Source organism: Solanum stenotomum, chromosome 12 (genome assembly GCF_019186545.1).
Source record: "Solanum stenotomum isolate F172 chromosome 12, ASM1918654v1, whole genome shotgun sequence".
In the NCBI taxonomy this organism is placed as follows: Eukaryota; Viridiplantae; Streptophyta; class Magnoliopsida; order Solanales; family Solanaceae; genus Solanum; species Solanum stenotomum.
Window position 1 is genome coordinate 28,073,692 of NC_064293.1, and position 26,343 is coordinate 28,100,034.

The following is a 26,343-nucleotide window of genomic DNA, read 5'->3' on the forward strand; positions in this document are numbered from 1 at the left end:
TGAAATATTGTCATAACATTACTCTTATAGAAATTTCTGACTGTATTTGTTTCTGTAACGTTGACGTCTAAAGGCTTCTTAATCACAGGCCACGAGTTTCTTCCCGCTAGTGCATGTATTTAGATGAAAATACCCTTCAAAAATTTAGCTTGATCGCATCATTATCTTATGTTTTTTCTCATTTTGTTTTATCTCTACTTATTATTTAATAATCCTTTTTAATTCTTTACACTATTTTGATACTTGAGATTTTGTAACATGAAAGACAGTACAATTTATCCAAACATAATATAAAATAAACACAACACAATTTATTACAATATGATACATTATGAACATTACGTAAACGAGTACAAAACCAAAGCCAAGGGTATGTTGGTCATCTCAGAGAACAGAAAAAAATCGAGTGAGAGTGAGCGTTGGGATAACTTAAAAGAGGCGACAATGGCGTAAGGGGTTTTTGAGAGCTCTCTTAAAACTCTTGAAATGCTTATTGGCTTGGCGGCAACTGTCTTTAGAGCTCCTCCTGTTACACTCTACACTTTCATCTCAAGATTTTCGCCTAACAGTCATGGTTTTCTTACTATTACTCCTACTAGGCTCTTCATAACTGCAGGTTCGCTTCAATTTTCCTTTTTTTTCTGAATTTTTGTTGACCAGGCAAAATGGTGAATCAAATTTTGATCCAAAAGTTACCTGTTTCTGGCGGAAGGTGGCTGCTATCCAGTGAAATTAGTCGAGCAGCTCGAAAGCTGGCAGGACACCTCGGTCATAAACAAAATTAATTTTGATACAAAAGTTGGGTATTTGGGGGAGCCATTTTTTATGAAGATATTTTTCAATTTTTTTTAAAACTAGAGGGTGATTCCATGTTTTGAGCTCTTTACACAGCTTTGTAAGTTTTTTTTTTTTGACCTTTGAACAATAAAAAAAATTAGACCTTGTGGTATTCCATAGAGTTCCTAATCAAATGCTTGTATATCTATTGTTACTTAGATTTTTTTTTTTTTTTTTAATAACTTTTACTAGCTAGTTTGAGGAGAGATGAAAATAAGGAGGTGGATGATTATGCTGAACTGAAGGAGAAAGTGGAAAATTTGGGTATATGCTGCAATTCTGTTACTCCTGAAGAATACACAAGATTAATGTGTCCCAAGGTATGTGACATTTTATTTGGTGTTTCTTTCGGTTTAATTAAGTTTTTCTTTTAATGAGTGTCAAGTGGTAGGTATCTGTTAATCATATGTAGCGATATCTACTAGTTGGAATTTGTACCTGCAAGTGCACACTAGTAAAGGAAATAATGAGTGTTGGGTAATTGTTCTCTTTTCATGGTCATGCATTTGTACTGCTAATTTGGTGAGGAAATGCAAGATGAAAAATAAGAAATAATGAAGTGAAATGCAGTTTTCAAGGTTGATATAGCTATGTGTAAAGTGTAAACTTTTTCGCTCTTTGTAACAGAGACCGGGGAAAACGAATATATAGCCTTCAATTATAACATAATTCTTTAAACTGTTTGTTTATATATATATATATAAGAAGGAGTAGACGAGTAAACACATTTATGATGTGCTTCTTTGTTTTCCAATTATACAATGGAACCTTAAGTTTCTGCTAATTAACTCTTGTGACAAAAAAATAAGTTGCGGTTTGTCATGGACACTTGGATATGTTTGTTTTGTTTTGTTAAGCTAGATATGAGCCCCATTCATTTTCTTTTACTTCTCTCTATATCTTTGTATTTATTTGTCTCTTCTGAAACAGTGCAAAGGTGGTCGGTCAATGGGAAAGTGTTTATCATTTCATATGTCCTCGAAAAGGTACGATAGTTCTCATGTTCAATGATGATCTCCTTTTACAAGCAACTAGAGTTCTTCAAACTTGATTTTGTGGTCATCAAGGAATTCTGCATTATGGAGGTGTTTCAATATTGAATGTGGATGGGCAGGCCAGGTAGTTTAATTTATGGTTTTAAAAGTTGCTTACATTAATTTCTGAGAGATAGAAGTTAAATCACCTCATTGGATATTAATTATGAACACAGATCCCACACAACAGTACGGCATCTGATGGGGTCCATCAACTTGGCAGAATGAATTTTCCTCGGATACTTACAGAGGAAAGCTTGAAGTTAGAGCCATTAGGTGATATGGTAAGGAAACTTTCTTTTGCCATGGATACACTAAGTCTGATGGCTAGCATTGCATAGTCTAATATTTAGCACTGGGCAACAGATTTTCAACAATGCATTCCCTAATCTCTAAGCTTGATTTAGAGGGTGTTTAGATTGACTTATTTTAAGTGCTTTTGGTTTTAAGATTGTTTTATTTTTTCATTTTTGTGGTGTTTGGGAAAGATAAAAAGTCCTTTTAAGCACTTACTTTTAGGCCAAAAAAGTACAAATAATAAGCTAAAAGCTAAAAATTGGTTATTCTTAACTTATGGCTTTTAGCTTGTAAGCTACTTTTAAAAGGCTAATCCAAACACCATCTTAGAGCAAGATGACCCTTTCTTTAATTTTTATGAAGTAAGTAAATATTATTAACAAAAGTACCGCCTTCTAAAAGGTACTACGCTCCTACATACACTATGAGGAATCAATTATATTGTTGTTTTTGCATTTTGCATAGTACTCTACAAAGCTATGTTTTGCAAACATTTAAGTTGACACAATGGAGAGCATTGGTCTTCCCCTCAAAATTTAGGTTCGTTCCTTCCATACGGTCTAGGTTATGCATATTCGCGTAGTGCTTCCAAGGTGAATTCTTGATTCTCTCAAGCAGCTGATTGGGAATTTATAGTTCTTATGTTATGATTTGATAAATTCATTATTATGAGCATAATTACATTTAGGCCTAATTAGAACAATCAAATTTATAGGGATTTTAACAAAAAGAAACTGATTCTGTAGCGCAATAAAATGATACAAGACGCCCTTTTTTGTTTATTGCCTATGACTTTTGGATGTATTACAGCTGACTACATATTTTTCTAAGAGGATGATATCAAAGGATACTTTGAAGAGAAATCATGTCATGCAAATGGCTGGTGATCAGGTCAGACAATATTATGGTTTGGTAGAGTTTTTGATGGTTAATAAGAAGTAAAATTAAGTCAGTGCATCCAAATGCTCTGGGCACTCCTGATATCAATGGACAGTGTTATTTCATTATTATTTGGTAGAGCTGTTGATTAGTAGTAATTTTTTTTTGATCAGGTAAGATAACTTGATTATCAATAAGAAGTAAACTTAATTCTGTTCGTCCAAATGGTTTTGATTACTAATAAGAAGTAAATTAATTCTGCGCATCCAAATGTTCTTGGCGTTCATATACCAATGCATATTTTAGATTTTCTTTAAGTTGCTTAACATGCGTAGGAGTAGGACAATACTCAGTTATGTGTTAAGAATGAACTTCTGAAAAAATGCTCTGAAGTCATTAGCTTTACAACTTTGAGAATCTTTTTTTTTGAGACAAGGGTAACTTTACAACTTTGAGAATCTTCTGTTTCTCTTTTAGCACACTCTCTTTCCAACTAAGAGTTCAAGGTAAACACATTTATTTGTAGGAGAAGATTGACTCATTGACATGAGAACAGCAAGGCAACGGATTGATCAAGCTTTGACTTAAAATATATAAGAGAAAGAATAAATTTCTAAATCTCAGGGCTGTTTAATGGCTAAAATTTGTGTCAAAGAACAAATGAACTATGACAAGGTTCATAAGTCTCACTAACTTGGAAAGCAAGTAAGACTCAAGAAACATGAAGATCATGGTAGATAATCTGATCATTAACCTCATTTTGAAACTGGAAAGTAATATTTTATGGCTGCATCATGGGTAGAGTCGTAGAGATATAAATAACGTGCCAATATTTGGGTGATTGCAGATCATCATTGCCTTCACTTATAGGCGGAATGGTATGCTCATTGGCTGCAAGTACAGGACCCTTGAGAAAAGGTTTTGGCAGGTAAATTTGTTCATTAAGTTATAACCCTAACTGCCTGCATGGAGTAATGGGGAAGTACGTGAAAACACAATGTGCCATTACTGCTTAACTATATGCAATGCATGCTTCCATTTCTTAAGCTAAAGTTGGTCTTGCAAAAGTTTCTGGACGAGCAAATTCTTTAGCTTCAAATTCCTTTTAATAAAAAAGATATTGTGTCCTTGGGCGGAAATTAACAGTTTAGTATCTTACAACAAGAAGGGGATTGCTTGTCATGCTAATACATATGACACTTCACAATTATATTGTGGTAATATTCATCAAAATTATAAAAATTGGTCCCTCCTTTTTGGGTTTTGGGTTTGGGACTCTTTTGAATAACTTTAGCCTATCCTCTGGACAAACGTTTCTGAACAGTTTTTTTTGTGATGTCAATTTAAGAGTTTTTTCAAGCTTCCAGTCAGTGTCTGCTGTTTTCAGTACCATTGATTTTTCTGAAGGAAAATTTGATATAGTCTGAACAGAGAAGCTAGTATTTTTCCTTATTTTCTTTGTGCCTTTATTAATCAACTTCTACTTTCAATTGCCAGGAGAAGGGTGCAGATAAGGTACTATATGGACTGGATGATGTAAGAGAAGCAGATGAGATCATCATTGTAAGTTCCAAAACTTTTTCTTTCTCAGATATGTATTTCTGGCTGCTGACTAGATGTGATACTCTATTGCTGACCAAAGGTAGAAGGTGAAATAGATAAGCTTTCAGTGGAAGAAGCTGGATTTCCCAACTGTGTCAGTGTTCCTAATGGTGCACCACAGGGCATCGCATCCAAAGAACTGCTACCACTGGAAGAGGTGTGTCATAAGTGTTTTGACATAGTGTTACCATTGTGGTTTACCACTTATTTTAAAATTATTTGATATCTAGGATTATATTTCCAGCTTAATATTTCTTCTTGCACCTGAAGACAGGATACCAGATTTTCATACCTGTGGAACTGCAATGAGTGCTTGGAGAAGGTTGGTAGTCTTGATGCTTGCATTAAACTGAGAACACTAAGCAAAAGATATGTTCCTAATGTCATTGCTCATTCCCTTTCTATTTTTTAATTTATATGTTTTCAGGCGTCCCGGATTGTGCTGGCAACTGATGGTGATTTACCAGGCCAAGCATTGGCTGAAGAGCTTGCCCGCCGTCTGGGGAAGGAAAGGTTCGTCCTTCTCACTCATATGTTTATTTTGTGTTCCTTTCTTCTATGTCCCAAAATGTTGTCTACTTAAGTGGATGATTTCTCCATGCACTTCCTTTCAAGTTGCTGAACATTGTACAATCCAAGAAATGGAAACTGCAATAATCCTTTCTATTTCAAATCAATTGTAAATAAGTTTTCATATACTTTGGACTAACTTATCTCCATTTCTCCAATGCCTAGAAGCATTTTTCAACGTCATACTTAGAGAAAGACTAACAAATTCTAATGGAGTTATGAGAAAGGTTGTAGTTTCTTGTTTGAACTTATCTTCTTAGAGTTCAAAATTCAACAAAGCTTTGCCCCCCCCGGTCAAAGTTCTTTTAGTGGTTTGCAATTGCATGCATCTTTCTGTCAATGCAGCTAAATTATGCAAGGCATGGCTGTTTGGTAATAACCATTGTCATCATTAAAGACTATGGTTACAAATTTTAGATGAGAACTAAATAAAAAGAAACACTTGCTTGATGTAGCCGCTAAGTTGCTCTTCAAATTAGTCAAATGACAAAACATAAGTCCATCATGAAAAATTTGGGTTCTTTTGACTTTTCATAACCCCAAACTTTTATCTTTTGTGTATTCACTTAATCTTGGCTCTAAGAGAGTTCCCAAGAGATATGGAGAGACTTATATATTGATGTAGCAAGTGGAATACTAAACAATGTCACCTTTTGGGAGGTGGAGTCAAATTTGCATCGGGTAAGAATGCAGAATAATGTACATTCAAATGAATATACTGGATTGTTGTACCTTTTTATCACTAGTTAAGTGTATTTTGTGTTTTTGACAGTTGTGAGAAGACATGCCTTTTTTCTTTTTTTCTTTCTGTGCATGAGAATCACAGCCTTTCAGCATGCTCGGACCTAATATAATTCTGTGTCTGTACATTGGTATTTATCTTAGTTGGCTGCAATACGCAGATGCTTCTACTTGTAACTCTCATTTGTTCAATCCATCATGCAACCCAAAGCCTTATTACTTCACCAACGGGTCAGAGAGTAATTACAATTGGTTGACTTTGCTTGATTTGCAGGTGTTGGCAAGTATGTTGGCCTAAAAAGGATGAGTTAAGCAGTTATAAAGATGCGAATGAGGTGAAAATCTTTTTATTTTCTTTTTCCTTTTAGGATGTTGCCGTCATATTTCTTTCTCCCACCATTAATGTCAAACATTGGCCAATTTATCTCCCACCATTACTGTATCTGTACTTGTGACCAAAGAAGGGTTTTTCATAAAGCTAAAGCTCAGAATTGATAGCATGCATGGTCATCAACTCAGGGCATGATCAGAAATTTAATTCTTTAGGCGATAGCTCAGGTATATAGGGTTCAATTCCCATTACCAGTGGGCAGTGGGCTAGTAATCTGGTTAGCCATTTTTTGGTTTTAATCAAGAAGTTATCTGGCAGCCTTCTGAGTATTTGAGCATCAGAGTTAACTTTGACAACTAAAAGGAATTGAAAGGATATTGGAGGCACTGATCATGTACTAAGAACATGCTTGCAGATCTTACTCATCTGGTAGATATATCAATGTACAGATAGAGATTAATTTTTTTCTAAGAAGAATTTAAAAAAATTAAAATAAGCAGCAGGAAATGCAGTTGACATCCCCCTAAAACTATGTGGTCCTTTATTGTTCACTTTGTGGATGACCTGCATTTGTCCAAGTCCAGTGTTTAGTTTATAAGGGATTTCATGTGCACGTTGGATATTCAAGCAATGCTTCCCTTATTCAATCTGGTGCACATCAGGTAATTATGGCACTGTAATTAGAATGTTGGAGAAGTTCCCTGAAGTTTATCATTGTATTTGTGACTATTATTTTTATGGGATTTGCTTCTTTGTCCTGAATTGGTTTCTAAGTTTAGATATTGTTAAGGAACATGCTGTCGAATTTCTGTTATGATGTTGGCAATCCACTGAAATCAAGACCTGTGCTATTCATTTGCTCATGCATCTGCTTCTATTGGGCAAACTAAATTTAAAGCCTCTTTAAAATTGTTGTAGGTACTTGTAAATCTGGGAAGAGAAGCTCTAAAAGAAGCGATTGAATGTGCCGTGCCATATGAAATGCAGAATTTGAACTAATCCACAAAGTTTTCAGTCTTAAGAGGTATGTGTTACAGATTCCAAGTTCGACATTGTTGAGTCTTTCCATTCTTTTTGCTCTTTACTTATTTCTCCCTTTCTTGAAAAAATTCACGATAACAACCTACTAAAGTTTTTTGATACACTGATATCTTTCCAACAGTACTTGACCCTCTCCTCGAGACTTATGCATCTACTGCATCTGTAAGTAACATTACTCAAGATGAGAACGCGAAGCAATTTTTGTCGACACCTAGATTTCCCTTTTCAAAAGTTTCATATTCTCCTCTAGATCATCTTGGACTTGGATTTCTCATATAATGTGCTTAAATAGGTGACAGGTTGGTAGATGAAAGGTTTCATTGTTTACTTGGAATGAAGGTTCTTGGGACATAACATATTCACCATACAAGGTACCTTGTTATAAATATTCTTGGAGGAATGAAATGAAATTGGCTTGGCCACAGGTTTAGGAGATTGAGTTTCTTATAATGTATATTTGATATTTTCATTTATTATTTGTTTTAAATAATGTTAGTGTATGTCTCTTAATTCCTAAAGAAATACTAATAGCTAGAGGTGTAACCCATAATGATCTCTTATGACTACTTACAAATTGAATAAAAGAAAATATCTTATCAGATGTGTTGTCTCAAAAAATGAAATAAGTTGAATGCTTGAATAATCACTTTATTAACTTAAATAATCGGCTATCAAAGTCGCTTATCTCTGTTTTGTTACCACTTTAGAGAAAAAATAAGACCACTAGCTGTTTTAATACTGAAATAAGTAAGCATAATTTGCCTAGTTGCCTCAATTATGTTTTAAGGACATTTATAATGGTTTAATAAACAATGAGATTAATATAAATAAAGTTCTGATAAAGTTGAAACTTGGTCAGAATAGTAAAACTAGTTCATTTTTTTTAAGGCTAATCAGAAGATTTAAATTATTTTAAATAGGGGAGAAAAAAACAGAAATGAAATAATTGTAATAATACTAATAAAAAATCAAGCTTTGACTATGGGCTATTTGTTTAAAGGAGGTGCCGTCGAGCACCACGTGAATATATGTTGTTCATCAATGTCAATTAAGGAAAAAGACAAGAAAAGAGAGATTAATTAAGTAAACTTTAAACCAAATTAACAGATACAAACAACAAAACAGAGGCAAATATATTTTCTTTAGTCAAATTGCCAACTCAATACAAATTTGTGAAACTATGATTGATGACCAACAGTTCAATATGTGATTGCTGTCTAATAGGGGATTAATCGGTAGCATGGGATGTCCTCAGGAAATTAGAGCACATTGGACTATTACATAGTCCAAAATAGAACAACAACGTCTTAGAAAGATAGATTATACGCAGATCTTATCTCTATTTCAAAGGTAGATAAATTATTTTCAATAAATTCTCCGATTTTCAAAAAGAAGTCTAAAGTAGTCCCAAAAAGGAGTAACATAAGTATAAGTTAAGAAATAACAAATAATAATAAAAACAATTGACAACAACGAAACAAAAACTACAATAAAATAATACGATAATAGCGGTACAAGAAAACGACAAGCATTGATAGAAATTGAAGATAAAAAAACTACAAGAGTAATACTACGACTACTAATATGAAATGGACAATATGACAACACACATAGCTACTAACTAAACTTTTACCTTAATCTAAGTCCTCTCAACTCACTTTTTACTTTTGAAATTATATTTATTTACATTTAACCATGAACATTTCAAATATCCTTTGCAAAATATATAATCAAACACAAGTTTTATTCTCAACTCCATAAATTCCAAATAAAGTAAAAAAAATAAATACCCCATCCATTTCATTTACATGGCCTTTATACTATAATTTTTTTTTTAACTTACCATTTTAGCAAATCAAGAATGTTTTATTACTACTTTTTTTTTTCATATCGTACCTTTAATATTAAATAACTACATAAAGTAAGTAATAAAAATTTCAAAATATCATCAATAAAAACTCATGTTAAGATTTTCGTCAAGTTAACCTGAATCAAGTAAATATAAAACGGAGGAAATTATGGAGGGAATTAAATAATGAAGGGTTCACGAATAAAATGTGTAGTATGTGGGACCTGAAAAGAGAAATGATTAAAAAGACAAGGAAAGTTTGCTGTATTACAGACTTTTGGAAACGAATCCCCCAACGGCTCTAACATGCCATGCGTCCTGCGGTGCGGTGTCACACTAAACATTAAATTTGACCGTTTTGGGCCCCACACACATTTTTCGAACAAATATATTACCGTTATAAAAACCTCTCTGTCATTTCTCAATCTCAAACACAATTTGACACAGCAAAGCAACCTCATTCAAGTCCAAAAGGTGATTTTCTAATAACTATTCCTTTTTTGGTTATTTTTTTGAATGAGTTTTAATGTTGTGCTTCTAAAATGAAATTAAATTTGTGACATTTTCTTTATACGGTAGATGTTTTTGTTGATGAGTTTTATCAGACTCAACTTGTGGGATTACACGAGGTGTTGTTGTTGTTTGTATAGGTTTTAGTTAATCGGAAACAATAAACAATCTATACCTTCCTTCTCAAAGCCAGGGTAAGGTTGTGAGGGTAAACATAACATTCCCAGACATGAGACCCGGTAGGATTACACCGAGTATGCTGTTGTTGTTTGTAGAGGTTTTAGTTGGGGAGATTGGCAAAGATTCAGCTACCTTGTCACTGAAAATCCATTATTTCAAGTATTTTTTTTCACATTTTTCACCTACACCTTAATCTCAATTTAGATCCTATTGGATTGGCTTTTGGCTTATTTTTATCATTCTAGCTTAAAATGTAATGCTTATAAGTTTTTTTTTTTTTTGAAACTAACCAAACACTTGAAATAAATCATATCTTTTGGCTATTTAGGGCACTGAATTAGGGACTCAAATTTTGTTGTACTTGATTTTTCAGCTGTTTAGGGAGGTGATTGCCAAGATTCATTACTTGTGTTATTTATCAATCAACATGACTGTTGAGGTGCAATGTGAGGCAACTCAAGTGGCTGAAGTAGTTGTTCCACAAGAGGAATTAGTGGCTGCTAACAAGGTTGTAGAGGAGGTTGAGGTGAATGAGAAAGTAAAAGAAGATGAAGAAGAGGAATCCAAGCCTAATACAATTGAGAAAAGCTCTTCTTATAGAGAAGAGAGCAACTTCCTCTCTGATCTCAAAGAGAATGAAAGAAAGGCATTGAATGAGCTGAAATCTATAGTTGAGGAGGCCATTCTTGGAAACACTCTCTTCAAAAAAGAAGAGACCAACAAGGCTCCTGAGGAAGAGGGAAAGAATGAGGAAAATCGCGATACGGTAGAGGGGAAAGAAGAGGAGAAGGAGGGTGATTTGGATGTTGTTGAAGTGGATAGAGAGATTTCTATTTGGGGTGTACCCCTTTTGCCTAGCAAAGGGGATGAGAAAACCAATGTGGTTCTATTGAAATTCTTGAGAGCAAGGGATTACAAAGTGAATGAATCTTTCGAAATGCTCAAGAAAACACTCCAATGGAGGAAGGATTTTAACATCCAATCAATCTTGGAGGAAGATTTGGGCTCAGATCTTGCTCCAGCTGCTTACATGAGTGGGATTGATAACCAAGGACACCCTATTTGTTACAACATTTTTGGGGTTTTGGATGATGAAGAGATTTATAACAAGACTTTCGGGACAGAGGAGAAACGGAACCAGTTCTTGAGGTGGAGAGTTCAGTTAATGGAGAAGGGCATTCAGCAGCTTGATTTCAAGGCTGGAGGTGTTAGTTCACTGCTTCAGATAAATGATCTGAAGAACTCCCCTGGACCATCTAAGAAAGAAGTCCGGGTTGCTACCAAACAAGCCGTTGATCTTCTTCAGGATAACTATCCTGAATTTGTTGCCAAAAATGTGAGTGTTATTAGCATAGCTCTATGAAGTACATCTTACTTGAATTATCTGACCATTTCACCTGTTTGTTTTTCAGATATTCATCAATGTTCCCTTTTGGTATTATGCCGTCCATTCTCTGCTGTCGCCTTTCCTAACGCAGAGAACCAAAAGCAAATTCGTATTTGCTCGCCCTGCTAAGGTCACTGAGACCTTGCTCAAGTAAGTTTCAAACATAAATCCAGTTTTAGTCCGTGAACTTTAATGTCTATTGGGGGCTAAATGTTTAACTATTTGGCTTGAGTTAGGTACATTCCAATCCATGAAATCCCTATTCAATATGGTGGACTCAAGAGGGAGAATGAGTTTGAGTTTTCAGTCTCCGACTGTGAAGCTTCGGAGATTCTCCTTAAAGCTGGATCAACTGAAACTATTGAAATACCTGCAGTAGATGTAAGTATTAAGTAGTAACCTTGGATATATTGAGAGATTTGATATTACGCGGAGATTTTGAATGTATGTGTTAAATTTATGTCAGGTGGAAAGTACATTTATCTGGGATGTTACTATTGTGGGCGGAGAAGTGAGCTATAAGGAGGAATTTGTGCCAGAGGATGAGACTTCTTACACTATAATCATTCAGAAGGACAAGAAGGTGAGCTCGACAATTCGCAACACATTCAAGAACACTGAAGCAGGAAAGGTTGTGCTGACAATCAAGAACTCTTCTAGCAAGAAGAAGAAGGCGTTTTACCGACACAAGATCAAGAAATCAACAATTTGAGATGAGCAAGTTTCTACTTTGAGTGAAGATGGAGTTCTTTTTCTCTGTTTTAAAAAATATATATATAATGTAGTAGTAACCTTTTTGTGGTTCATATACTTTTTACTATTATTTTTGGTCCTACATTTATATTCATTCTTTTTTCTCTCCCTATAAAGGAAGAATATGATCTCTCTATTTTTTACCATCTTATCATTTGATCCTTCTTAATTCTAGGTGTATTTATGCACACCATGGTGATTCATCATCACACCTCAATTATTTTTATTAGGAGCTCATTGTCCATACCTTGATATTTGACATATTTACATGACCCACTTCAACAATCAACGTCATTTAAACTTGCCAAATTATTAGGTTGCATGACACAATTACCGCGTGCCCACTGACCTCTCATATTACTTTGATGACAAAAAATATTTTCTAAGTTTTGAAAGATCATTTTATTATGAACTCATAATAAAATGATCATAAATGTTGACCATAAACATTTTACCATGGGCATATTCATATAGTCAACTACGTATCATCTTTCACTGCTACCATTTTCACATATGAGAATTGAACAAATCAATTGAAAGGATTTCATCACTTTTAACCAAAAGTATATTCTTTTATTGTAGTCATCATTACATCATCAATAGATCATAATGCATTGGGACATGAATGCAGCATCTTATTTTAATATTAAGGCATATTGTTCGTTGAGATCCATCCCAACATTTTATTATCATAATACATTAGAATTCTAACTTGATATCTTATCTACGGATGGCGATGGGTGGTGCGGGGTTGCGGCGGGTTGACCTTAACCCACAAAATTTTTAATTCGCCCCACCCTGCATAACAATTTTTTCATTTTCAATCCGCTCCACATAAATCCGCACCGCATAGCTTTTTTAATATTTTCTTTTTTCTAATTAAGTTTGATATACTAAAAATAAAATTCATAAAAATAAATTCTTTTTTTTTATTTAGTTGTATTAATTTAAGGGAAAAGGGTCAAATATGCCCCTAAACTATTTGAAAAGGACTAGATATACTCCCGTTTAAAGTTTGGCTCACTCGTGTCCTCGCCGTCCAACTTTTCGTCTAGATATGCCCTTATGAGCGTTAAATGCCAAATGGAATTGCCATGTCATTTTTACATTACCACGTAATATTTATATTAAAGGGAAAAGGGTCAAATATACCCCTAAACTATTCGAAAAGGTCTAGATATGCCCCCCTTTTAAATAAACTACCCGACCCGTTTTCAACAAAAAAATTTTGGTAAATCCCGAAAATGAGTAATTGACTAATAAAAAATAGGAAAAATATGAAAAAAAAAATTAACGCCAAAAATTCGCAAATAAATATAGTAACCTTAAATTCAACAATTTCAACAATTTTTTTTTGATAAATCCCAAAAATGAATAATTGATTAATAAAAAATATGAAAAATATAACCTAAAAATTCAGCATAAAGTCATTTTCATATTTTTTATTAATCAATTACTCATTTTTGTGATTTATCGAAAAAAAATAAAATTTTTAAAAAATTGTTGAAATTGTTGAATTTAAGGTTACTATATTTATTTGCAAATGCGTTAATTTTTTTTCTTTTCATATTTTTCCTATTTTTTATTAGTCCATTACTCATTTTCGGGATTTACCAATTTTTTTTGTTGAAAACGGGTCGAGTAGTTTATTTAAAAGGGGGTTATATCTAGACCTTTTCGAATAGTTTAGGGGTATATTTGACCATTTTCCCTTTAATATAAATGTCATGTGGTAATGTAAAAATGACGTGGCAATTCCATTTGGCATTTAATGCCCATAAGGGCATATCTAGAAGAAAAGTTGGACGGCGAGGGCATGAGTGAGCCAAACTTTAAACGCGGGGTATATCTAGTCCTTTTTGAATAGTTTAGGGGCATATTTGACACTTTTCCCTCAGAACAATGACTTAAACATTTATTTTTTAGAAGTCAATTGGAAAACATGTAAGAAATTATATTATTTTTTACTGAACCATTTTCAATAACAATCTTGAATATTCTAGTAGATTTATTAAAATTATCTTAATAAATAATGCTCTATCACTCTTATAACACGTAAAATCTTAAAATTAAATTTGAATCCACATAAAATCACATATACCTGCAATCCGTCCCGCATCCGCTGCCCTATTGCCATCCCTAATCTTATCTTCTGGATACGATATGATTATATCCACTAATCAATGAAGTAATAAGTCAAAGTACAATCCGACTCACCCTTGCGCCTTAAAAGTCTTGCCACTTAATAATACACGAAAAAGTGAATTTAATTTTCAAACAGAACATTTTAAATATAACAAATAATAACATATCTTGACAATGATATGAATCATGATGGATGAAAACCGACCACATTTTCCATGAACACTTATTTTTCAAACCTTCCAACATTTGTGAAAAGAAACTCCAAATAACAAAGATTATGACAGCTAAACCAAACAAATCATAATTGCACAAATAATTAATTTTATATTGAAAAAAATATCTGATAAATACATTGAAGACCAAAAAAGTCAATGAATACCGACCATTGATTTTTGATGAGAGAGTACAACTTGTGTTGATAAATGATAACGCGTTGGACACACTAAACTAAGAATGTAATAATATATATATGAAACAAAAAGTTTGACAAAGTACTATATAGATCATAGACGGGAGAACAAGATAGAACTCTCTTCTTTATTTCAATTATTTTTCAAACCTTTATGTCTATATTTATACTGTTATATAGATGTATATAGAAGATTGTTATAAACATGACATTAATCATGAAAGTTCATGGTGGATCAGGTTGTGAAAGTGTGGGAGTTGAATACTAAAATAATTGATATTCACAATATATAATATTTTATAACATAGTATTACATAATTTGATGAATAGTACTCCAACACACGTATCACAAAATTAGTATAAAAATAAAAGCTAATAATTCATGTTAGGCATGAGGAAGCATGTGCATCTTCTATATATGAACACATATGCCAGTTGGCTAGTCTTTGGAATGAGTATATAATACCTTTCTTGCACGAAATTTGTTTGTATGCAAAGTTCAATTTTGGCTTTTTCTAAAACTATTAAAAGATTATTCTATAATTACTTGGTCTTAGGGCTTTAAACTAATCAAGCTTCTTTTAATTTCTTCCTAGCTAAGACTATAATAAATAGAAGTTGTTAGTTTCCATTTTCTCCATCATCGATAATCAATTATGATTACTTTCAAGAAGTTAATAATCACTCTTTTTCTCTCAATTTGCCTTTCATCATCATGGGCCAACAACACACATGATGAGTACTTTCTTGAATGTCTTTCTCACAAAATTATGAACTCAAACACAATATCACAAGTCATCCACACTCCTAAAAACTCATCATATTCCACCATTTATAACTCCTTTTCAGATCGTAACCTAAGGATAACCTCCAACTTCAAACCATCAATTATTTTCACTCCTAATGATGAATCTCAAATCCAGGCAGCTATACATTGTTCCAAGAAACATGGGCTACAAATTAGAATTCGAAGCGGTGGACATGACTATGAGGGACTTTCATACATTTCGAAAATCCCCTTTGTCGTAATTGATCTTAGAAACCTAAGATCAATATCCATTGATACCCAAAAAAAGACTGCTTGGATTCAAGCTGGTGCCACCCTAGGGGAAGTTTACTATAGAATCGCAGAAAAAAGTAAAAAATTGGCCTTTACTGCTGGGGTTTGCCCAACTGTTGGTGTTGGTGGACACTTTAGTGGTGGAGGCTACGGTATGATGTCACGAAAATTCGGTACTGCTGCTGATAACATCATTGATGCAAAATTAATCGATGCTAATGGACGTATCCAGGATCGAAAATCGATGGGTGAGGATCTCTTTTGGGCTATTAGAGGAGGTGGAGGGACTAGTTTTGGTCTCATTATATCATGGAAGGTGAAATTACTTGATATTCCAGAAAAGGTGACTGTATTCAACGTGACACGAACGTTGGAACAAAATGCCACTCAACTTGTTTACAAATGGCAACATATCGCAGACAAAGTTGATGACAATCTCCTCCTCAGGATCTTCTTGAGGAGTAGTGAATCTCCTATCCAGCGTGGACAAAGGACTGTCCACGCCTTCTTTACTACAATGTTCGTTGGAGGAGTCGATGACCTCCTCCACGAAATGCAAGATAGCTTCCCGGAACTAGGGTTAGTGAAAGAAGATTGCATTGAGATGAGTTGGATCGAATCTACTCTCTTCTTTGTGGGTTTCCCTAGAGGCACATCAATTGATGTGTTACTAGATTGGAATAACTCAACTTATCAAACCGGATTCTTCAAAGGTAAATCAGACTATGTCCAACGTCCAATTTCTATAAATGGTCTTGAAGGTATATGGAAACTATTCAACCAATTAGTAGGCGAAAACTCGGGTGCTGAAGTACAGTTTAGTCCTTATGGAGGAAAGTTGAGTGACATCTCAGAATCTGAAACTCCTTTCCCTCATAGATCTGGAAATATATTCATGATTGAGTATGCGGTGTATTGGGGAAATATTGAAAATTCTCCAAGTAACTTAGCTTGGAATCGAAAACTTTATGGANGTTACTCAACTTGTTTACAAATGGCAACATATTGCAGACAAAGTTAGTGACAATCTCATCCTCAGGATCTTCATAAGAAATAGTGAATTTCCATTCGGGGGTGGGCAAAGGACTATCCATGCCTCTTTCACTGCACTGTACGTTGGAGGAGTGGATGAACTCCTCCACGAAATGCAAAAGAGCTTCCCAGAACTAGGATTAGTGAAAGACGATTGCATTGAGATGAGTTGGATTGAATCTACACTCTTCTTTGCCAATTTCCCTAGGAATACATCACTTGATGTGTTACTAAATTGGAATACCACAACTAATCAAACCGGATTCTTCAAAGGGAAATCAGACTATGTCCAACAACCAATTTCTATAAATGGTCTTGAAGGTATATGGAAACTATTCAACCAATTAGTAGGCAAAAACTCGGGTGCTGAAGTACAGTTTAGTCCTTATGGAGGAAAGTTGAGTGACATCTCAGAATCTGAAACTCCTTTCCCTCATAGAGCTGGAAATATATTGATGATTGAGTATGCGGTGTATTGGGGAAATATTGAAAATTCTCAAAGTAACTTAGCTTGGAATCGAAAACTTTATGGATACATGGCTAAGTATGTATCAAAATCTCCTAGAGCTGCTTATTTCAATTATAGAGATCTTGATTTAGGGGTGAACAATATTAATGGAAACACAAGCTATGCACAAGCAAGAATTTGGGGAGTGAAATATTTCAAGAACAACTTTGATAGATTGGTCAAAATCAAGACTAAATTTGATCCAACAAATTTCTTTAGGAATGAACAAAGTATTCCTCCTCTATTATCTTAAGCTTAATTAGTGGTAATTAATTTATATATACTACTATAGTACTGAAAAATAAATGTAGCAAGGATTCGTTCCAAAGATTATGTACGATATATATTGTTTGATTTATGAATATTATTCAAGTTATAAATGCATGGACTTGTACCTGAGTATGAGTTAATAATAATTAATGCAACACTCATGTGTGGTGCAGGTATTAGTTATGTGAGTATTTGTTATTTCATTTTTCACTGCATAAGATAATACATTGATTTGCTCATAACTTGTAAATATATTAGGTAAGCGGGTGTCTAAATTGCAAATCAAATTACATATTAATTTTATATATGAATGAATAATACTTAATAACTAGCTTCCAAATGTTATATAACTTATGGAGGAATTAATACATGAATAAATTACCTTTTTATTTACTAGCTACGAAACGACTCCTCAATGCACTCATACCGCTTAACGTTTCCATATTGTGTGATATTATTGAGAAATGAGGTGTGTAGATCTTGATTATAGTTACAAGTATACGACTTAATTAAGGGTGTTAAGTATAGTTAACATTTAAGTAAGGGTGTTAAGTATAGTTAACATTTAAGTAAGGGTGTTAATTAAGTATAGTTACAAGTATACGACTTAATTATAGAACAATTTATACAAATTGATCGTTTATATATATACTGAGATCAATAACAACAAGTTGTGATTGGGTGGTGGGGTTGGAATTGACTTGCGCACACCTAAGTAAATTATTTTTATTTTATTTGGATGCTTGGCTACTATCTCCTATGAAATTTTTTATTTTGAGCAAGGTATAACCAACAATAGTTGTATGAGAATTCACTCGATTTTTAACACATGGAATTATGGGCCCAATTTGTCCTTTAAATCTGCTAAAGAAATCAAAGGAGAGAGAATGTAAATTTTGATTGAAAATAAAAATAAAAATGTGGGGTCCATGCCATATTCCATTAAATATATTAGTAAAATATTGGATTAAATGTGCATTGTGGGGATCAATTGTCACACATTCCAACGAATTCTAGCACTCATTTCTAATTTTTCTTCTTCTTCTTGAACATCAAAAAAAAAGTTAACATTCTTTTACATCAAATTTATTTCACTAAAAATCTGCATGTCAACTATTGAAATTAAACATGCAATTTTCTTGAAAATTGGTGCAATTTTCATGAAGATTGGTGTTTCAATGTTGGGGATCTTGTTAATGTCAAAAAAAAGTTGATAGGGTGTTGATGTTTAAAAACTTGAAAAGTTGATGTTGATCTTGATTCTTCCCTCTAAATCTTGTTCAATAACTTTAATCTTCGTCTGCAATTTTCCGTTGTCCATATTTTTCATGTATGAATTTTTTTAGCATAATGATTTTCAGTCTTTAAGAAGATAGTGTGTTAAAGAGATTATCAGTAAATAGTCTGATTTAATTGATATTTGAAATGAATGTATAAGTTGTTGGAAGAAGATCTTTTTACATGTCATTTCTAATGTCAAAATACCAAAAATCACTTGCTACACACATATTAACTACTAAATTACAAATATAGTTTTCAAAAATAAAATCTATTGTGCTTAGGTGTTATATTGAATTCTCTTCCCACTGATATCAACATTTTCTTGTGGATTGTTTGGATCTTGACTTTGAATGCAAACACCATGTAACTGCATGTGTAAATTCGAATAACAAAAATAAGAAAGAGCACTGAAAAAATTGATATATTAATCACATTTAATCCAATATTTTACTAATATATTTAATGGAATGTGGCGTGGACCCCACATTTTCTTTTTAATTTTCAATCAAAATTTACATTCTCTCCTTTGATTTCTTTAGCAGATTTAAAGGACAAATTGGGCCCACAATTCCATGTGTTAAAAAGTGAGTGGATCCTCATACAACTATTGTTGGTTGTACCTCACTCAAAATAAAAATTTTCATCTCGTATTAGTAAGTTTAGATATATGAGATGAAATCAATAAATATTTTTTTGCTTCACTCAAACTTGAACATGAGACCTCGTAATTTTTTCATATTGTAATGACCCAGTTGGTCATTTTTGGAAATCTTTATAAAATAATTGTTTTGCCCATCCCAATATTGTTCCTGAGTCATTTTTGATTGAGTTTTAAAAGTTGTCTTCGAGTGTTGAGTTAAGAGTTGTGAATTTTATAAGTTTTGTGTTTGAAAGGCTAAAGTTCCTTAATAGTGGTTTTCAGAGTCTTCAGGAGTTTCGAGTGTCAAAATGGAATTTTGACAATTCCATCGGTCCCAAAATGTGAAAATCCGTAAATGAAAGTTGTCGATTTCACATTCCAAGTCTTTTTGAGGATTTGAGGTCCTAAGTTGGAAAATTGTGGAAATTTTTAACGTTTGGGTTGACTTTTGTCAACATTCGGGATTTAAATGCTCGTATCGAAATTCCGCAAATTCCATTGGATTCGGGGGATGATTTAAGGACTAGGCGAGGTATTGGTTAAATTTTTAGAGTTTTCGAGCTTGATTTGACCTTTTAGGCGTTACGTTCATTTCTTGTAACTTTCACGGTTGTCAGATAAAAGAGACCTCAAATTCTTATTTCGACGGTTTCATAGTGTCCGAAACGTCGAGTATAGTCAATTTCTTTATATGATTTGTGTATACGAGATCTTGCATGAATTTCGAAGATCAATTTGATTATTTGTGAATTGGCTGAATTTTCTGATGCATGAGTTCTGTGACCTTCACATTTGAAATGGGCCTTTCGCTTTAGCGTCCTTCGCTTAAGCGAAGGGTCGATTGCTAAAGTGAAGGCTACCATTTTTACGGGGTCAGATCTTGCTTCAGCTGCTTACATCAGTGGAATTGATAATCAAGGACACCCTATTTGTCACAACATTTTTGGAGTTTTGGATGATGTAGAGATTTACAACATTCAGTAGCTTGAATATAATATGTTCTTATTTATATTTTTATTACATTTTGATACAATCACTTTCAGGAATGGATTTCATGATGCTTATAACAAGTCACAATCTATTCAAGGAGTTTACTATGACCATTTATACGTGCTCCATAAATTTTCATTAGAAACTCATTGTCATACCTTGGTATTTGATATATTTAAGTGACCCATCTCAACATCATTTTGAAATGTCAAATGCACCATTTTCTCTTCCTTTCTATTGATGGAGAGTTTATAAACTTATCGAATTATTAGTTTGCACGATAATTGGTGTAAGTCGAGACTAAAACAAATTACTTTAGGAATGAACAAAGTATTCCTCCACTATTATCTTTAGCTTAGTGGTAATTAATTTACACATACTACTATAGTACTGAAATATAAATGTAGCCCGGATGCGCGTTTCAAAGACGGTGCGATATATATGGTTTAATTTATGATTTTTTTTTTCAAGTAATAAATTTTCAATATAATAAATGTTCTTTATGTTAGAATCGTGACTTGTACATCAATATGAGTTAATAATACTTAACGCAACACTCAAGGATCGTTTAGTAGCTGGTTAATAAGAATTATGCAGGTATTAGTTATGTGATCAATATTAGTTATTTCATTTTATATATCCTGTATTAAATATCAATTCGCTCATAACATATATGTATATGTATTAGTTAAGCGAGTTTCTGAATTGCAAACCAAACGTCTTATTAATTTTATACATGCATGAATAATACTTAGTATAACTAGCTTCCAACAGTTATATAATTTAAAATACTCTTAAAATCGTGTTTTGTGCTCATATCTAGACGTATGCTCTAAATGTTTCATGCCATGTTATGGGTACACTCATGTCAACAATCAAATCGGGTGTTGATTCTGCCTAAAATGTAGGACGTCGAAGCATGACAAATTTTCTTAGAAGAGAGTCATAATTTGAATGACTTTATTGATACAAAACTAAATTTAATGAAATATTTACTCATTACTGTCACCCCCCAAACCTACACCCCGGGCGGGACTGGCACTTGAGAACCATTGCTGACCCCAAGCGAACCCTTGGCCTGACTTACTTATTTAGTGGAAGACTTAATTCAACAAAGACAAGTCTATGTAATAAACTGGAATGTTATAATGGAACATTCAACTTGGCCATTAAGACAAACTCAAGTCTTAACATAAGATAATGACAATGAAAAGACTAAAGAACTAACATCTGACTGTCTATGAATCCTCTAAAACAACTGAGATGGATGTCGGGACAAACCCCACGACATCTTAATGAACTAATAAAATAACTAAAAGCAATAAAAATGAGTCACCAACTAACTCTGGAGTGCTCACTAGATCAACGATGTGCTGGATGCCGATCCTAGTTACCTGTGTCTGCATCATAATAAGATGCAGGTCAGCTGACATCAGTACATTGAAGGTACGAGTATGCGAGTTGGAATGCTAAACACAACGTAGGCTTGAAAGGAATTTGAAGAATTTACCTGACTCAACTCAACTCAACATAACTGAACTCATTTCAATATACAACAGTTTAAAACAAGTGCAATATAAAGAAAAGTTGTGTAAAACATGATGTCAACTCAGTATGTATGCAAAAATACATATAACTCTGAGATGTATGTAAAAATATAAATAAACTGTGTATTTAAGAATACAATTACTTATGTGGGAGTTTCTCTAATCGACAACCATCACGTAAGAGCTATTTTGCCTCATGCTGCCAGGGCCGTCCTATACCTTGTCGAGGATATAGAACCTGAACTACTAAGTGGATCCACTAGTCTATGCTAAAAAACATTAAAGGAATCATCTAAAAAATATGACCCTTTTTAACCCATGAAGGCTACATGGTTTATGGGGGCTATGCGTTGTCTGAACTCTCCCCCTCCCAAAATATGATACTAGCTCTTATGTTTAAAAACATATACTTCTTTCTGTGATTTGAGATAATTGCTCAAAAACATAGCTCAAAGGCTATCTTGGAAATCAAGGTTTCCTCTCTTGTTTCATTTAGAAAACGATTACTCTTTTCTAAAAACTAGCTCAAAGACTCCTTGAAAATCTCAGTTTTCGTTCTTATTTAAATGTGAAAATATTTAAACTCTTTGGGAATATATAGTCCCCATATACTTCTTTGAAGAAATGAACTTCAAACATTACTCTTTACTCAACTTGAACTTTAAGTCTTAAAACAAAGTTAAAAGCATTTGCAAAAGACTTCTTGAAAAGACTCTAAGGACTTCCTAGACTTGATTCTTAACTTTCCTTGAATTTGAATTAATGGATTCAAAGTTATGATTCATGTTTCTGATAGATTTCTAGATGTTTAAAAGTCATTTAGAGTAGTTATGATCAATAGGAAGTGTTAAAACACTTTAGAAAGACTTAAACAGACTAAATGACGAAAAATTTGTGAAAAACGACGATCTGGGCGCATCCCAAGGGCGCCGCACCAACCCCCACTTTCTGGGGCTCTTTTTGGGCGCACCGCCTCAACCTCTCTGGCGTTATAGGGGCGCGACGCGCTTGGCCTTCCCCAGGTGTGTCTGACGAATTTTTGATCTCGTTTTCTGACCTCAAATCGTTTTAATCCAATTCTTATTCTCAAATTCACTTTAGATTCATATACCCAAATCATATATACACAAAATCTAACCCAAAAAAATCAAGGAAACAACACTTTAACATCAAGAAACTTCTTAATCCCTGTTTTATTTAAAAATGTAATTTAGACTGATTTTAAAGTCGCCACTTAATTTTTAAGGTAAAATTAAGAAAATTGATTTTTCAAAAGATTATAACAGGAAATCAATTGAAAAATATTTAAAAGAGGGATTCGAAATTTTTATTAGAATTTCGAGAAGGATTTGAAAGCACCCGAAATGTCCGCTAACACGCAGTTATCTGATAATTAATTATTTGGCTAAAATTATTTAACTTAACTTAAATTGCAAACTTGAACCATTTTTATAGTTAAAGTCATTTTTAAAGGGGAAAAAGGGGAGAATGTAGAACTAGTAATTAAGCGAGATGTTTCTCAAAAATTATTCTTCAAGTTCTTTTAAAAGACCGATTTAGTTAAATTGTTAAATTAAAATGGGCGCCTTCGGAGAATTTGAATTTTTTCGACCTTACGATTAACAACAAATATCAACACGTAAATAAACATAATCAATATGAAGAGGGGAAGAGATTTGGGCCCTTCAGTTTTTCTGTCCACCTGAACTAATACTTGGGCCCATTTTCATTTTGGGCCTTTGGCCCTTTAGAGTCACCTGCACCTGTCCTAAACTAACGTAAAATGACTATTTTCCTTTAGGCCTCATGCCCAATTTTCACCCGTCTTAAACTCTAACAAAATAATAAATATAACGACTAAATGGGCTTAGGCCCAATAATAACAAAATACAATCCCTTTTTATATAAAGAGTAGGCCCTTGACCCAATCTTTTCAATTTTTCGATCTGTTGCGCACTCTTTCAACTCTGGAACCTGTCCGTCGATTTTGATGGCAGGCTGACATGAGTAAAATAGAATTGGGCCTCCATGACCCAAAGAAAAATGCAAGGATGGAGTCCGTGAGGACCCGAACAGATTTCACATACAAGAGAAAACAAAACCACACTAGTACAAGATAAAATATTCTAACACAGTTCTACAACAATAAGATGACTGGTAATTCAGCACAACAGATCATTTATCGACAAAACATTATTGACTAAACTAACAACCCAAATGACATTGACAATTAATCCTTATTAATTGGCTACAATTAGAAGAAAAGGAAAATGTTGTTTGGATACACGTTCACAGATATCACTAATTCTTGAAAAGAGCAAAATGATATTATATGTGGCACTCAATCAAAAGGTCAAAGCTAAGATGTAAACCTTAATTATCATTAGATATAAAGAATGCAGGCAGCGAACAGAGCCATGGAAATTATCATTAGAATTAGAGAATTGTCAAGTCATATAATGAGAGATTAATTACTAGAACAGATCATGTTCCAAATATCCTTAATGACTAAACTCTAACCGAATTCAGATTTGGAAAATAAAACAAGAAAAAACTCAGATTTTACACCGATTCCAATTGCAAATAAAACATTTTCAACTGAAGTTTGAAGTAGCAAGAAGACAGAAACTCGATTTAGATGGAAAAATTTGAAGCAAAACTAGACTAAAAGATGAATCGAAACAAAACAAAAAAAAACGAGCAGATGAATAAGAATTAAGCTAAATATGAGACTAGAAAGAAAAAGAACAACCACAAATTTAAAATAAAACCGAACCTAAAATCCGAGCTTGCAACAATAAAATCACGACCAGATTATAATCAAAGGAGAGAAAAAATCTAAATACAATGCTACAACAAACAACAAACGTGTATTCAAAGTCATCCAAATAGGCAGCAACATAACAGACTTCACATATAAGCATCTCTACCATCCTAATAATTGCTCATGAATAAACTTGTAAGTATATAAAAATTATCACCTAAGAAATCAGAAATTATATTGAAATCTAGGTAATGCAGGCTATATACTCGTTTCTAATTAGACATCGCTTTGATCTTTGACAAGCTAAGAAAGGCCATAAGAATTTACTTTGTAGGGGTCAGAATGAACGACTTTGCAGGAGCCGATGACTACTATGATTTATGGGTTTTTGACGAATTCCATAACCACGAGCGAGAAAGTGGCATGGGAGAAACCATATATTCGGAGAACGCAAACGTTTTTAACAATACAACTACAAGCCACATTCGGTTAAAGAAACTCCAAGCGGAAACATACATGGGAGTGACAATGACTGTGGGATCATTATAGCACCATAAATTTAGTGACTTAGAATAATACAGAAGACATTTAAACTATTAACAACACTCAAATCTTAAGGATACACACAAGAACATGTTTCGAACTTCAGCAAACTAAAACACATCCAACTCGAAACGGATCAAACTATCAATAAACATAGTTGATAAATCTAGAAGAAAGAAACTCGAGCAATAAAAAAGAAGAAATCGACCCCAAGCTTCCGAGAACCAACTAAAACGAGAAGAACCAAAGAGTTTACCTTTTCGGGGGCAGCGAAACTGAAGACGAGATGAGCTAGAAGTGGCGCTTCCACCACCGGACTGAGATTCCCACGGATTCGAGTGAATGAGCGAGAACGTGAACTAATATCGAAACTCCCTCTTCTCTGTTTCAACCGTATTCCTTATATATTCTCTATAGCTATTTTTCGTTTTTTTTTTGACCCTTTAATGAACTATTCTTTACCTAAATATATCACAGCCAACTCTATCTCTTTTCTAAATTCTCTTTCCCTTTTTCTCCTAATAATTTTTTTTTTCTAAACCCCCAATTTCCAACTGAAAAAAAATTCCCCCCATACCAAAAAGAACAAGAATATTTATAGAAGGAGATTAGGGTTCACGTTTTGGGGGGAAAAGGGATAGAATTCGGATAGGAATGAGACCCACCCCCAAATTCAAACTTCAAAATCTTTCACCATTTAAGGAAGACAACCTTTTTCTTGAGGTTTTTAACTCATTCCAAAAGGGAAAAGGGGGACGGACGCCTCGGATCGATCTCCCGTCCTTGGGCGCGACGTGGATTAATCTCGCGAGGCAAGGACAAAAGTGAAAGCTGAATTGTTGGCACTTAGCCGTTGCTGTCGTTCCTGGGTTGCTGTTCACGCTGCTGGCTTTCCGTCTATTGACGTTGGAAGCTGCTGTGTATAGCTGCTGTTTTGACGCGTTGAAGGAAGAAAAAATTGGGAACGTTGGATTGCTGTGGTCGTTTTCTGGGTCTTCTATTGTGAATAAGGAAATTGGGCCGGGTTAAGTGAAAAACGAGTGGGCTGCTGGAGGAATTATTGTTGCTGGAGATAATTGGGGTGGGCTGGGAATTGGAGAAAAATGGAATGTGGGGGGGGGGGGGGGGGGGGGGGGGGGGGGG

The 26,343-nt window shown here is 33.8% G+C and overlaps 3 protein-coding genes and 1 long non-coding RNA gene across 7 annotated transcripts in view; 3 read left to right on the forward strand and 1 right to left on the reverse strand.

Moving 5' to 3' along the window:
* Positions 1-395: 395 nt before the first annotated feature.
* On the forward strand, positions 396-7,927 carry LOC125848856 (primase homolog protein). The gene is made up of 14 exons (XM_049528800.1): positions 396-616; positions 1,030-1,157; positions 1,768-1,823; positions 1,905-1,956; positions 2,048-2,155; positions 2,979-3,059; positions 3,895-3,975; positions 4,545-4,610; positions 4,690-4,806; positions 4,924-4,971; positions 5,077-5,162; positions 6,235-6,295; positions 7,210-7,315; positions 7,424-7,927. The coding sequence occupies exons 1-13, from the start codon at positions 487-489 to the stop codon at positions 7,288-7,290; spliced, it is 1,095 nt and encodes a 364-aa protein (XP_049384757.1). The 5' UTR covers positions 396-486; the 3' UTR covers positions 7,291-7,315; positions 7,424-7,927.
* A 1,630-nt stretch (positions 7,928-9,557) lies between these two features.
* LOC125849112 (patellin-4) lies at positions 9,558-12,097 on the forward strand. Its single transcript, XM_049529129.1, has 5 exons — positions 9,558-9,655; positions 10,245-11,207; positions 11,284-11,408; positions 11,495-11,639; positions 11,725-12,097. The coding sequence occupies exons 2-5, from the start codon at positions 10,299-10,301 to the stop codon at positions 11,968-11,970; spliced, it is 1,425 nt and encodes a 474-aa protein (XP_049385086.1). The 5' UTR covers positions 9,558-9,655; positions 10,245-10,298; the 3' UTR covers positions 11,971-12,097.
* Positions 12,098-15,200: 3,103 nt separating this feature from the next.
* The window catches only part of LOC125846528 (berberine bridge enzyme-like 28), a 62,409-nt gene continuing 51,266 nt past the window's right edge, over positions 15,201-26,343 (forward strand). For 2 of the 4 annotated variants that reach the window (XM_049525991.1, XM_049525987.1), the window contains exon 1: positions 15,201-16,386. In XM_049525991.1, the coding sequence (XP_049381948.1) occupies positions 15,222-16,386 (1,165 nt within the window). In that variant the 5' untranslated portion in view covers positions 15,201-15,221. The remainder of the gene's footprint in view (positions 16,387-26,343) is intronic. The other 2 variants (XM_049525990.1, XM_049525989.1) reach the window with 2 other exon arrangements.
* LOC125846532 (uncharacterized) overlaps positions 15,341-26,343 on the reverse strand; it is a 42,683-nt gene continuing 31,680 nt past the window's right edge. The window contains exon 2 of the long non-coding RNA XR_007444369.1: positions 15,341-15,608. This is a non-coding gene — a long non-coding RNA (uncharacterized LOC125846532). The remainder of the gene's footprint in view (positions 15,609-26,343) is intronic.

What these genes read in the sequence shown, in the direction of transcription:
- LOC125848856 (XM_049528800.1), top strand. Translation starts at nt 487, where the DNA reads ATGCTTATTGGCTTGGCGGCAACTGTCTTTAGAGCTCCTCCTGTTACA. An exon ending in TTGAGAAAAGGTTTTGGCAG is followed by an intron (nt 3,976 to 4,544) that starts GTAAATTTGTTC and finishes TTCAATTGCCAG; the next exon opens with GAGAAGGGTGCAGATAAGGT. An exon ending in GCAATGAGTGCTTGGAGAAG is followed by an intron (nt 4,972 to 5,076) that starts GTTGGTAGTCTT and finishes ATATGTTTTCAG; the next exon opens with GCGTCCCGGATTGTGCTGGC.
- LOC125849112 (XM_049529129.1), top strand. Translation starts at nt 10,299, where the DNA reads ATGACTGTTGAGGTGCAATGTGAGGCAACTCAAGTGGCTGAAGTAGTT. An exon ending in GTCACTGAGACCTTGCTCAA is followed by an intron (nt 11,409 to 11,494) that starts GTAAGTTTCAAA and finishes GGCTTGAGTTAG; the next exon opens with GTACATTCCAATCCATGAAA. An exon ending in TTGAAATACCTGCAGTAGAT is followed by an intron (nt 11,640 to 11,724) that starts GTAAGTATTAAG and finishes AATTTATGTCAG; the next exon opens with GTGGAAAGTACATTTATCTG.